At 26.5% G+C, this 14,011-nt stretch overlaps 1 protein-coding gene and 1 long non-coding RNA gene across 2 annotated transcripts in view; both read left to right on the top strand.

Moving 5' to 3' along the window:
* The first annotated feature begins 4,353 nt into the window (after positions 1 to 4,353).
* LOC117168342 lies at positions 4,354 to 8,281 on the top strand. The gene is made up of 2 exons (XR_004466482.1): positions 4,354 to 5,260; positions 7,860 to 8,281. It is a non-coding gene; the product is annotated as an uncharacterized LOC117168342 (long non-coding RNA).
* A 2,421-nt stretch (positions 8,282 to 10,702) lies between these two features.
* The window catches only part of LOC117167319, a 13,270-nt gene continuing 9,961 nt past the window's right edge, over positions 10,703 to 14,011 (top strand). The window contains exons 1-3 of the mRNA XM_033352157.1: positions 10,703 to 10,791; positions 10,876 to 11,108; positions 11,195 to 11,343. Of these exons, the coding sequence (XP_033208048.1) occupies positions 10,752 to 10,791; positions 10,876 to 11,108; positions 11,195 to 11,343 (422 nt within the window). The 5' untranslated portion in view covers positions 10,703 to 10,751. The remainder of the gene's footprint in view (positions 10,792 to 10,875; positions 11,109 to 11,194; positions 11,344 to 14,011) is intronic.

The following is a 14,011-nucleotide window of genomic DNA, read 5'->3' as shown; positions in this document are numbered from 1 at the left end:
GTGTTAAAAAATATGTCAATTATCGTAATTTGCAACGCCATAAAAAGTTTGAATGCAGCGACAAACCTCCTCAATTTTTCTGTAAATTTTGCGCTTACAAGTCTCGACACAATCACAATGTTTTTCGCCATGAATGTGCTGTTCATTCTGAATTTCTCACCTGATCCTAATTTATTTTGTTAAAGGATTTTTATCTAATTAATAAGGACTATTGGGCTTATGTTTTCTCAAATAAATACATAAATTATTATTAATTCTGATCTTATTTTCTTAGTGAATACATGTAGGACTGAAAGTAATTGATAGACAAATTTAAAGATCATTATGTTTTCACACCCCCATCATATAATTTTATATTTTAAGTTTCTTTTAATAATTTTCATTAAATGATGAAATAATAAAATGATTAATTGAGACACTTTATGAAAGAATCAATTATAACTTTGGTGCCTAGATTCAAGCACGAGAAAGACATCTTTGATCCGAACCCTCAAATATCAAGCCCTCCTTTTATTAGTAAGTTGATCATATTATATATGTAAAACAGAAATTGTGATAAATAAAATATTAATTACATTTTTCCAGGTTTTCAGAGTGGTTCGTAAAATGCCGTAGATTTAAAATTACATGTTTCTATTCTTTTGAAAAGTCTCAAAGTAAATTTGTCAAAAACTAGTTTAAATAGTGTTAATAAAAAGTTTTAGATTTAATTTAATTATATCTAGTAGAACTACAATTCGACAAATTTACTTATTTATAATTTATCAAAATACTATAAAATAGGAAATAATCTGTTTTTGTGATAAATGATAATGCTTTTGTGTACGTTCTTAGCTTTAAATGTGAAAAATGGTATTAATTAAATATTTTATGTAATTTTTCAGAGCATCAAAGTGTTTCGAACGAGCCCGTGATTCAGCAAAGGAACTTAAAAAAAGGAAGAGGAAGGCCGAGCGAAGGACCCTACATATGTCCAGATTGCGGAATATTATTTCCCCTGAAAGTCCCTTTTGTCAGACACCAAGCAAAAGAATGCACTATGCGTCCTCCCCGTCTTCTCCAGAAAAGGGGACCCAAAATAAAACAATCTTCTAATGATTTTTCTAATGATTTGGCGACAACTGAAGAAGTTCCTATCACCGTGAGTCCATCGATAAATATTTTACCTGAGGTAAATCTGCTACCAGAGGTTAATCTTTTACCAGAGGTGTCGGTTTGGCAAAGACCAACATTATCAACAAATATTGTTTCAATTTTGGAAAAAAAATATCCTTGTGATACTTGTCATCGGAGTTACGTTAATCATCGAGATTTGCTTCGTCATAAACGCTACCTTTGTGGTCAAGACCCTCTTTTCGAATGTAGATTCTGCTTTCGTAAATTTTACCATAGATATCTTCTGTCTCGTCATGAATTTAACTTCCATCAAGGAGGATAAAAAATTCCAATGATTTTTTTAATTTAAAAGAAATTCCTCTTTCGATAACATATTGAATCTGGCGATTCTTCTGAAAAAAGGATTTCAAATTTGTATAATTGGAATTCGTTTATAAAGCGAAAATATTTTCTATTCTAGAATTAAGTTTCTTCTTTAGTATCAAATGTCTTTTAATTAAATAGATTGTAGGATATTTTTAATCTACGTTGAAAAGAATATATAAGAGGGTAAACATTATATCAGGGTTTCGTTTTTATATCGAGAATTGAAAATGGTTGCAATTTCTAAATTAAGTTTTGCGAGATTGTTTAATGTTTATTCTAGAAATAATTTTCATCGTAAAAAATGATTTGCAATAACTTCGAGTTCGCTATAAAATTGTTCTAATTAATTACATTGTTTAACATCATTGACTTAAACATCTTAAGTTCCGATAATTATTTTCTACGTTAGTTAATAATAAGTTTAGAATATATTATATAAATTGTATCCTTAGAAATTATATTTCGCGCTATTTCCGCTTCAGAAAAAAGGTCTACAACTTATAATTAAAAATTATGTGATTTCGTGTAAATTACCCAAAGAATTAAAATTTTGTTTGATGTTTGATTTGTATTTGTCAGTAGAAATTTAAATTTTGCTTTGCATTTTAATTATCAGTTAAGAAATCTATGAATATGTTAGTTAAGAATTTAAAAAAGTAGCAATAAGTGGCTATTTAGGTGAATATTACTTCTCTGAATGTAGTGTTTACTGTATAATTTTTGTTAGTGACATGTGCACGTATATAATAGTACATTATGAATCAAGAGAAAGAAGTAGAACTTTTTCGAAGAGTACTGAAAAAAATACGTGAGTTGCAAAAAATCCCATGCTCCTTGGGGCATACGATATTTTTTATTAGAAAAAGAATGGTTGCTGACGTTTTTTGTAACACAGGCATGATTTGTGATCATTTGGAGGAATTTTTGAATTTTTATAGGAATACTTCAAATTGTTTCTTGTTTTATTCCGGTCGTTACAAGTAAATTTTAAGTAAAAGATATTCTTCATGCCAAATAAAAAACAAAGAAAAATGATTTTTCCAATATTATTGAGATTTCTCAAATCTTATCATTTTCAAAAGTTTTAAGTCTTAAAATTGTATTGGAATTTCCAAATTTGAGATAATTGTTCAAATTTTGGAAATTTACTGTACATTTATCAGTTACTTACAATTTTGCAAATATGAATCATATCTAAATTTGGAGCAATACTTGAAATTGTTTCTCGTTTTCTTCCTGTCGTTACAAGTAAATTTTAAATAATGGATATTCTTCGTGCCAAAAAAAAAAGAAAAATCTTTTTTTTCAAAATTACTGAAAATTTTTTAAATCTTATAATTTTGAAAAGTTTTAAATCTCAAAACTTTATTCAGATTTTGAAATTTAAGATAATTGCGGATTTTTTTAAAATATGCGATACATTTATCAATTACCAACAATTTTGCAAATATGAATCAAGTCTAAATTTGGAGCAAGACTTCAAGTGGTTTCTCTTTTTCTCGGCTGTTTTTTAAAATAAATTATCGAAAAAAGGTTTTCTTCGGTCTTTAAAATCGATGAAAGCCCTTTATCAAACGTTTTTCATATTTTAAAAATCTCAAAATTTCTAAATATTAATTACATTTTTTAAATTTTAACAATTTTTCATAATTACGGAAATTTGAGACATTTTGGACATGTATGGTAAATTTTTTTAAATTACCAGCGATTGTTTAAATATGAAGGCTTTTCTGTGGATCAGAAGATTGAAAAAAAAACTTCAAACATTTTTGAAATTTTGCAAATTTTTAAATATTTAGAACTTTCAAATAATAACTTATAAATATTTTGAAAATTTTCGGATTTCTCTATAATCATTTAAGTTTTGGGCATTTTGTTTTCTATTAAATTTATAAATTCCCAGAAATTTCTTAAATAATAATAACTTTTCGAAATTTCGACAATTTTGAAAATTTTTTGTACATACAAAAATTTTGGAAGCTTATGGCAAATTTTTAAATCACCAACAATTTTGTAATTATGAATCAAACCTTAATTTGGAGCAACAATCTAAATTGTTTCTCTATTTTTTTCTATCGTTATTATATGTATAATGCCTGCAAAGGGATTTCTTCTGAGTGAAAGATTAAATAAACCCTTTATCAAAAATTTTTCAAATTTTGGAAATTTGTAAATATTATAATAACATTTTCAAAAATTTAGAAATTTTTCATAATTACGGTAATTTTTGGCATTTTAGAAATTGATGGTAAATTTCTAAATTACCGACAATCTAAATTGTTTCTCTTTTTTCAAGGGTTGTTATAAGTAAATTTTTTATAAATAGTTTTCTTTGGACCGTTAGATTGAAAAAATATATTTGAAATTTTGTAAGCTTTGCACATTTTTGAAATTTAGAAAAAATTTTAATATTTAAATTTTTTAAGTAATAATAACTTATTTCCATTTTCAAAATATTATTTTATTATAATATTATAAATACTAACAACTTGTTGAAATTTTAATAATTTTAGAAATTTTTGATAATTATGGAAATTTTGAAAATTCATGGTAAATTTCTAAACTGCCAACAATTTTGTGATTATGAATGAAACGTAAATTTGTAGCCAGGCCTCCAAATTGTTTATTTCTTTTTTTTTTCATCTTTGTTACAAGTAAATCTTTTATAAGGGGTTTCTATTGCCCGTAAGATTAAAGGAACACCTTATCAATCATTAAAAAATTTTTGAAGCTTTACAAATGTTTTTAAGTTTCAAATTTTTTGAACTATAAATTTTGGAAATTTTTGTTTTTTTAAAATATACAATTTTCAAATAATAACAACTCATTGAAATTCTGGATAATTAAAGAAGGTTTAACCATGTTGTAAATTTATGGTAAATTTATAAATGATGAATTTTGTAAATATGAATCAAATATAAATATGGAGCGAGACTAAAAATTGATGATATTTTGAAGGATTGTTTAACTTTTTGAAATGAAAATTTTTTTAAATCTAGGATAATTACGAAAATTTATGGTAAATTTATAAATTTCCAGGAAGTTTGAAAATATGAGTCAATCCCAAATTTGGAGTAATACTTCAAATTATTTCTCTTTGTTGAAACCGTTATTATGCTAAATGATCTTTTAATGAAGGGTTTTCTATGGACCCCGTTGATAATTTTTAAAACTCTGAAAATTGTAAAGTTTAATAATATTTGAAATTTTTGAAATTTAAGGAAATTTAGTGTTCAAAAATCTCCGGAAATTTTCCGGAAATCTGTCAATGCAATCAACTGTGATCGCTTGACATCTACACTATATACAGATCCCTAAAAAAGTGTTGAAATGAAGCATGTGTTACAAAAAAACAATTTGCAATGTTCACAGGCATCACAAATTGATTATAGTAGTATATTGCTGTAGATTTGACAGATTCTACCAGTTGAGTGCTCGCATGCGCAGAAAAATGCGCGTTTCAAATCCCGAATCCCGGTATGTGACCCAAGGTATCCCGTCGGGAATGGGATAGTAACAGCTACAATTCAACGGCCTGTCGTGCACGACGCCAAACGACCGGAAAAGTTACTATGTGAATTATCGTATGATATTATCATGAGTGTTTGTGTATTTCCGAGTGTGCATAACGATAAGTTAGTCAAATTGATTCAAGCTCTGTAAGCAGAAATATTGTTTTTCGTATGGTTCTGAATGTGACAATAGGATTCTAACCTCAAAGTGCGCATCACAACACAACAGAGTCCAGGATATTTTGGAGCATATCACAACGAGAAAAGTGAGTCTGCTAAAATTACAGGATTTTCAGTCAAACATAATGATGGCGTAACTTTTGTCTTGATCTTACGTTTCTTTCCTGTAAAATTGACAGTCTTTTTAGGAATGTCACAGATTTACGTGCATTTGTAACTTGGGCAAACATTTTTGTCAATTTTACTGAAAAGTGTATATGCTCTCTCAATCATAACCTAGGTTTTATTTGCATTAATTCAGAGTAAAAATGCTAAAATTAATCGTATCGTTTGAGGGAATGATTTAAATGTACAAGTTTTGCCAGTGAACAATAACAAAGAATTTGAATTTACAATTTTTGAAAATTCGTTAAACGAATTTTTTTAAAATGAATTATATGTGCACTTTTTTCTGAAAAAGAACAATATTTTTTTGATTCAAGTTGAAGAATTGTCAAGTTCGACATATTTCAATTTTTTGCAAAGTGATTTTGATTCAATCTAAGAAAAAAATTTGTTTTTCACATTTTCCAAAAATTGTGAATTGATCAAAAAATTTTAATTTAATTTCTAATTTTGTATTATTTTTCACTAGTAAAAACTTTACATATCAAAAATCTGTCAGAATTTTTGAGTCAAAGCTTCCTCTTTTTAATTTTTGAAACTAAGAAGAGAATTAAAATAAATGGTTTAATAATCATTAAAAAAAAGTAATTAATGATCATTTGTCATTATACAATAAGCAAACTTTGTTAAACAAATTATTATTTACTTTTGTGGATTTTTTTAATTTACATTATTTGTACCTACTATTTTTTATTAATGTTGCAAGTACTTGGCGCTCATATATTTTATTTAATATATTTTTAAGACAAAAATCACGTTTGCCGATATGTTTATTTTACGTTTATGATATACCAATCTTATAAACAAATTCCTACTTGTGGAATTGTTGGAAAAAATTGTTTTTCATATTAGTATATTAAATTTAGGACACAAAAACGGAACTTCTTCTTCGAGACATTATATTATTTTGTGAGTCAGATACTTATTATTAACATTATTATAAATAATTATTTTGAACAAAATTGATAATTGGGCCAACTCTCTCAATTAAAATCTCCGTTTTGTGATATTTTTTTCATAGTAAAATATTAAAATTGTTCACAATTTTATTGAGTACTACGGTGATGTGAATTTTTTTATTTCGAAATCGGCTGAGTGGAAATTTATATGGACTTGAATTCTAAAAAATTTTTTTTTAAATTTGAAATCGGTTAATAGGGCTTTTCGTTCTTTGGGTTTTAAAATAAAAAAACAGAATTTGGTTTTATAAAAAATTATAGGAATTTTTGTTTCGTATGATATTTTTTCAGAAAAAACTGTTATTTTTTTTTGATGGGAGAAAAAAATTTGTATGCAAAAATTTTTATATTTCTATTTTTGTTACCGTTTACTACCAAAAACTGCACATCAAATGAAATTATCATAATTTTTTAACCAAGAAGATATTTAAAATTTTCAAATGTAAAGAACAAACAAAAGATATCAACCGATTTCATTTTTTTCAAATTAAAACAGAATTATGCCAAAAATTATATACTATTTAGTATAATTGTTTATAACAATGATAATTATACATATTCATGTCAGAAAAATGAGATAAAGTTCCAAGGAAGCCGTTAAAAATTTCAATTTTAAAAACAATGTTTTTTAAATTACTGAATTTCGTATTATTCGTATGAGAGAATTCTTTTATTTTAATATTTTTCAAAAGGAATTACTTAAAATATTTCACTTTGCAATTTTGTAAAATGAAACGTCAAAATTCCACTTGGGACTAATAATGGGTTGATAATTTTTTTTAAATTTAATAATGACAATTTCTCTTATAATAATGCTGCTTCATTGTCTACGGACAGTTGAAGAAACTTTTGCGTCTATTACTTAAAAATTAAAACTAAATTTGAGAATCTTTTTCAAAAACAGTACTCGACAACTGTTTGAGAATTATTTTTAAAAAGTGTTCCAAGCGGTAAAACCATGTTATGTTGAATTCTATTTTTAACTTTTTTTAATTTTACTTTTTTCCTACTGTATCCTGTAAAATTGGCAGATTTTCTTTTCTCATATAAGATTTTAATTCCTTATGAATCTGTAATCGTTATAGAGGTTCGCTTGTAAGAACTTATTATTATTATTATTGTAGTATTGCAACTAAACCCTCTTTATTTTACAGATTCGAGTTACATAAATGTTATATTAACACCCACAGAAATCCTACGCTCCTACGTAATCGGCGTAGGAAATGTGTAACTTTTACAGAATTTTCAATGAGTTTACTTTAAGTTTCATCACCCACAGAATCTGAAAATGATAACGTTTTGTCTCTGTCTCTCTGTTTCTTGCTAGACAAAGCTTAGCGATGACATAAAAATGTATATTTGATTTGGAATTAATAAAGTGATAATTGTTTATAAAATAAATATTGATACCTAAATTAATGAATTTGTAATATTTTATACTGTTGATTGATTTGTGTTTGAAATATGTATTGTAGGTATTTTTAGTGATATAGAAATAAGGTTTGGAGCTTAAAATACAATTTTTAATTTTCCACTAATAGATTTCTATTCAATTTTTCAGATTTCGAGAATGCTGCTGTAAATTTGAAAAGAGGAAGAGGAAGGAAGAGTCAGGGACCCTATATTTGCTTCAAATGCAATCAAATCTGGAATCTGAAAGCTGCATTTTTAAAACACCTGAGTTCAGATTGCATTCCTGATTGGAAGATTAGAGTTCCTAGAAGGGAGAGTATGAACACTTCTTTTCAAAAGAAGTTTCAGTGCGATGCGTGTCCTCGAAGTTACGTCAATAAAAGACATTTGTGTCGCCACAAACTTTATGAATGTGGCGAAAAGGAGCCAGGATTTCCCTGCATTTACTGTCAATGCAAATTTAAACGCAGAGATCAGCTTAATCGTCATTATACAACACACCATCCTGACATTTGTATTTCTTAAAATTAAGAACCAAGTTTTTCTCTTCATGATTAACTAAAAAAAAAACACCAAAGTCACATTTTCTCTCTATTTTTTAGAAATACGTTTAGGTTTAAGAAACTACTAATAGACTTATTTAATATTACATCAGGCAGTAAAAACCTGGTGATGTCACTGAATTGTTCGGGACTGAAATATATTTTTTTTAGGCAAACTATGAAACATGTAAATATTTTTTTGGTTTTCACTGAAAAAAAATTCAGGAACTTCGAGCTTTTTGAATATTTAGGTGAACTATGAACATTTTTTAAAAAATTACGAAATTTTTTTGTATCAACAAAGATAATTGTCTCAAAAAGGCAAAAAAAAAATTTTTAGTTTCATAGTAATTTGAGGGAAATAACTATTGGGTTTTGTCCTCGTAAAATTATCCTTTCATACAAAAATACTTATTCTTTTAGAATGATATGGCATAATTCATTTTGTGAAAAAATAAAAGTACAAGACGTTAAAAAGACCGAAAATATAAAAACCTTAGTAGAAAATTACCGAAAAAGATAAAACTGCCCGAAATATTTTGTAACGAAATTTAAATAATACAAAAGTGAAAGGTCATGAAACTATAAAATTTCCGAAGCTTTGAAATTAGAATGTTCAAAATACCGAAATTTCTAATTACCGAAAATTCCAATTCCCAGCAAAGAATAATTTTATATTAATATTTAGAAATATATTTTATTTTATATCGTTCATTCTGCATGCATCATAGATTTATATTTAAAATAACTTTTCAAAATATGTAACTATGCATGTATATGCATTTAAAATAAAACTTTGTTTTACCCATTCAAAATACTTAATATAATTTTGTTTTGGGAATTTGAAACTTCTGTAATGTAGGATTTTAGGAATTTAATAATTTCGGCATTTTGAAAATTGTATAATTTAGAAATATCTGAATTTCGCTAATAAATATTTTCGTTTGTTTTATTTCTTTGTCAGTTAGGTGAATTTCAGTAAATTATTATAGATTTGGGAAACTGAAGTTAGAAGATACAGTTACAGAATTTTTTGAAAAATTGTATCTGAAAATTTCTAAACTTGAAAAACAAAAGTTTGAAGTTAAATTTACGAAAATTCCGTTGCAATTTCGTAATTTTATGAAAAATTTTACTACAATTACAAAATTTTCTGAAATGTATCTAAAAGTTCGGAAACTTGCAAAAAAAGTTTTGAAGAAAATTTACGAAAATCTCGATACAATTCATCAATTTTATGAAAAACTTCGAAAAATTTAATTAAAATTTTCTGTTACTTTTGTAACGTTATAACTTCGTAAATTTGAGAATATTTTCAATTTTGTTAATTTACAGAATAAGCAGTTACAGAATTTAGATATTAAAATAAGAAAAATGATGAAATTATTATTTTTGTTATGTTCTGATTGATTTTACTTCTTTGCTAATTTTTGCCTTTTCTGTTTTTTTTTTCACTTCTTTTTAAAATTATTCAAAACAAAGCAGCAAAAATCCTAATTTCATTTAATTTTTTTATTTGAAATTTAATTTATAAAAAGCAGTTTTTCGATATGAAAATATAGTTTAGTGATGACGAAACTCGAATTTTTTTCTTTTCGAATATTTCATATTTCTATGAATCCAAAAAAAATCAAAGGTGGTCTTTTTGAGAAAATTAACTTTTTTTTTCTAAAAACTTACTCAATTTTAATAATTCATCATTTGAAAATTATCTTTTGAAAGAAATTGTTCGTTAATTTTTTCAGAGCTTAACTGAATAATCAAGTAGTCCCAAAGTAATTTAAAAGTTTTATGGTGAAAAACAAAAAATACGGGTCTCATATTTTTTACTTGGAAAATAATATATTTTGGCTCAAAATAATTCCGCGGTATTACCAGGGTCAGACTGCTTTATTTTATATGAAATCTATCTGAATTAGTGAGAATACAAAAAATATCTTATTTAATTAAGAATAGATAATCTCAAAGAGTCATTTAATATTAGAGCTAACTTTAAGTCAATGTTTATTATTGTTAATGACTGAAAATGGATTTGATAAGTATAAAATATTCATATCGAATTCAAATTTAAAATAATTTTGATTTTCTTATAGCATCAGACTTCATTCAAAAAATAAGTTAAGTAATAAAAATGGGATTATTCATAAATAGCTGTAGAAACACCTATATAATATACACAAATATATGTAAGTATATGTACTGTAGGAGGTTACAATAATAAATTTTCTATTTAACTTTATTTTGAATTGCGGTGTTAAAATAATAATTGTTTCCAATTCTAGATACCTTTTATTCCTTTAATTTTAATCTAGATTAACCGAAAATAAAATGCAGGATATTATTACATACAAATTAGTCTAATTAAAGTGAATAAAAACATTTTTAATCTTCAGGTAGCTGGTTGTGATGTTTCTAGGCAACTTCAAGGAAAACCTGGAAATGGATGTATGCCTTTTTTGCTTATTCTTGCACCATTCAATACAAAGTTTCTGTACATAATGTATATATTATATATTTTTCGATTTTTCATTCAGAAAGGTACCCCCCGAATTCAATGTAACTTTTTTTGCAGTAATCGAAATCTGAAATTGATCCCCTCATTTTGAATTTTCTTTTTTTCAGAGGAAGGAATGAGCTGTTGTTCCTTCCTTGATCTAACGGAAGCGGATCTGAATCTAATGGAACTAAACATGGACAGAACAGAATTTGTTGTACAAGAAGATGGATCTCTGATCTCTGAATGTAATGATGACCCTAACGCTTCTCAAAGAATAAGAGTGCGATCTGATATTCAGGAAAGAAGAAATACTCAATCTATGACTGGTACTAACAAGGTGCCATTACACATGTTTTCGGTGAGATATTTTTTCTAAGTGGAATTTTATAAATATATTTTTTAATTAAAATTTCTATGATGCATTTATGAGGACAATTTTTGCAGCGTTTTGGAACCGTGAGAGCTACACTTCTTCATCGTGTTGCTGAGGGCCAAGCACTGGTGTTGGCAGCCAATGGTTCATTTACAGAAAATAACAGGAGAGCCTTGATGCGCATCCTTATCTCAGAACTTATCAAAGTTCATGGTAGCTGGTAATTATTACTTTATAATAAATTATTTATAATTATTAGTATAAAGGGAATTACAATTTTTCTTCATATCTTTATTTATTATATATTATTTTCTTTCTAATACTGCCCATGCAATCTGTAGTTTTTTAGCATTCTCTAAAATTCGAGTAATTTCTACAAAAGAAAGTGTGTTTTTTGTAATATATCTAAAAACATATTGGAATTCTTGAAAAGAAAAGATATCGAACATAGCGAAATCATTAAAATATCAGTTTAACCCGTTAACGCCGAGAATGTCCCTTTGGGTTCGCTTAAGATCTCTTCTTTTCTGTGATGGGCATGAAAATGTAATAAAATGTTGTTAATTGTAAAAAATATTGTTTAAACAAAAAAACACGATTTTTTCTAATTTTTTAAATATAAAATCGAGTTTTCCGAATTGTTTTCGAGAGTGTAATCTTCTTGGAATCTTAATAACCGGTAGAATACATGCCTAAGTTTTCAGAATACGTGGTTCCGAGATAAATTTTTTATCTTAGTGTGTTCAAAATGGCTCGCTAATGACAACAGTTTTGCGAAGACATTCATGAATTTTTTTCTCAAAAAGTACGATCTTTTCGTGAAAGTGCAAAAGAAGAAAAAGTTCTTAGAATCACTCAAAGAATACGTAAGGATTTTTCCAGGAAGTTTTAAATTATTTTTTTGATTTTGCAATTTGTCAATTTTTGAAAATTTTTAAAATTGCTCCAAAAATTCTTTAAAAATTCAGATAAATTCTCTGTTTGATTTTAACAACTTTTTATTCCTGATCCTTTTTGCTATAAGCTCATGGTTCCCAAGAAAAAATTCACAAATGTCATCATTCTTGATCATGTAAATTTTCAATGATGACTTTTGAGAATTTTTTTATTGAGAACCATGAGCTTATAGCAAAAGTTATCAGGAATGAAAAGTTGTTAAAATCGAACAAAAAATTTACCTGAATTTTAAAAATAATTTTTGGAGCAATTTTTCGAATTTTCAAAAATCGTCAAATTGCAAAATCAAAAAAATAGTGTGAAACTTCCTGGAGAAATTCTCACGTATTCTTTGAGTGAGAAAGAGTAGTGTACTCAAAGGGGCATTCTCGTCGTTAACGGGTTAAAATATTCGTGTTCCTGCATGTATTTTAAAGGTAAATTTCTAAAGATTAAAAAAAAAGAATTATTAGTGAAAGAAAACACTCCATTTTTGACATTATTTGTAGCATCTTCTTAATAGCTCTAATTAGAGCCGGTTTTCATATGTGTTTTTTCAGTTTTTTTGTAAAACATTTTTTTTTGAAATTTTAGATTATAAATATTACAAGCAAGATTATTTTTGATCGAATGACGCTACTATTTTTTGTGAGAATCACTCAAAAGTTGTTCAACCAGGAATTCGAACGAAATTAATGGGTATTTTTTTATATTTACAAATCATTTCGATAAATTAAAAAGGATTTGGCTAAAAACTAAGTTTATTATATATTTTATATGGCAAAGAACGAAGAGAAACGTAATGTAACTTTTGCTACGTTCCTTTCTGTTTCTATCGGACATAAAACTTTGAAAAAAAAACAATTTTGACGTTATGCCTCCTGAACTGCATTATTTTTAAAATCATTTTTTATACTTAGCATAGTCTTTCAGGTAAAAATAATTGGCAAATATCAGAAAATGTCTCTTAACTTCGTCCGAATTCCTGTGCCAAACGTTTTTTCCAATTTATCATTGTCCTATTTTTAATTACTTACACACACAAATTGCTTAAATTTATTCAATACATTTTGTGTACTTGATAATATTTTTCGATTCTCAATTCCTTAATTTGAAATCCTATATATGTCGGCAGGTTTAGTACAAATTTTTAGGTTTTACATATTTTGAAATGAGAATGACTGTATTGCAATCACATTTTTGATTTAAAATTTCAGCATGCTGAATTTTTGAAGGTTTTATGATAAAAAACAATAAATCTTTAAGAATTATCGTTTTCATAAGTACAAATTATAATGTTTCAAATTTAGAATTATTCAGTTTAAACGCTTTCTTGTGCCACTTTTTAAATTTTATTCCTTTAGTTTAAAATTGTTGAACTTAGAAGTCTTGAATTTGATTAAATTTTTTGTAATGAAAGATTAAGAGCCGTTTTAGTTTTGAGCTCTTAAATTTGAAATTTACAATGTATAATTATTTAAAAAGGTCTGAATATCACAATTTATTTAAAATTGAATGAGCGCGGAATTTAAAGTCACACATTTTTTGAACTTAAATTTTACCTTTTCTATCACCGTCCAAAGTTTTTTTTCTCACGTCCAAATGTCCACTTCAACCGAAAAAAATACCACTAAATTTATCTAAACCACATAATATATCCTAATAAAAATTTTTTGTTTTCATTTTGCAGCTCAATAGCTACAAAATAAATTCTCATTTTTAGTTGTAATTGCAACTTGTATTTTTTATTGCCATCGAAATACTATCCTGTTAATTAAACTTTTTTTTGTATTCATTCAGTAACTTAGTAGTTAGAAAGAGAATTTTCACTTTTTTAAATTGAGACTCCGTATTCTATAACCACGCATAAAATTTGCCTGGCCGCTTCAGGCCGCTCGAGTTGGCCCCTGATGGCTTGAAAATCAGTTTTCGAAAATTCAACTTTTTAAGAT

Source organism: Belonocnema kinseyi, chromosome 2, assembly GCF_010883055.1.
Source record: "Belonocnema kinseyi isolate 2016_QV_RU_SX_M_011 chromosome 2, B_treatae_v1, whole genome shotgun sequence".
Lineage (NCBI taxonomy): Eukaryota > Metazoa > Arthropoda > Insecta > Hymenoptera > Cynipidae > Belonocnema > Belonocnema kinseyi.
The sequence above is the reverse complement of the archived record's forward strand: the minus strand, read 5'-3'. Positions and strand labels throughout refer to the sequence as shown.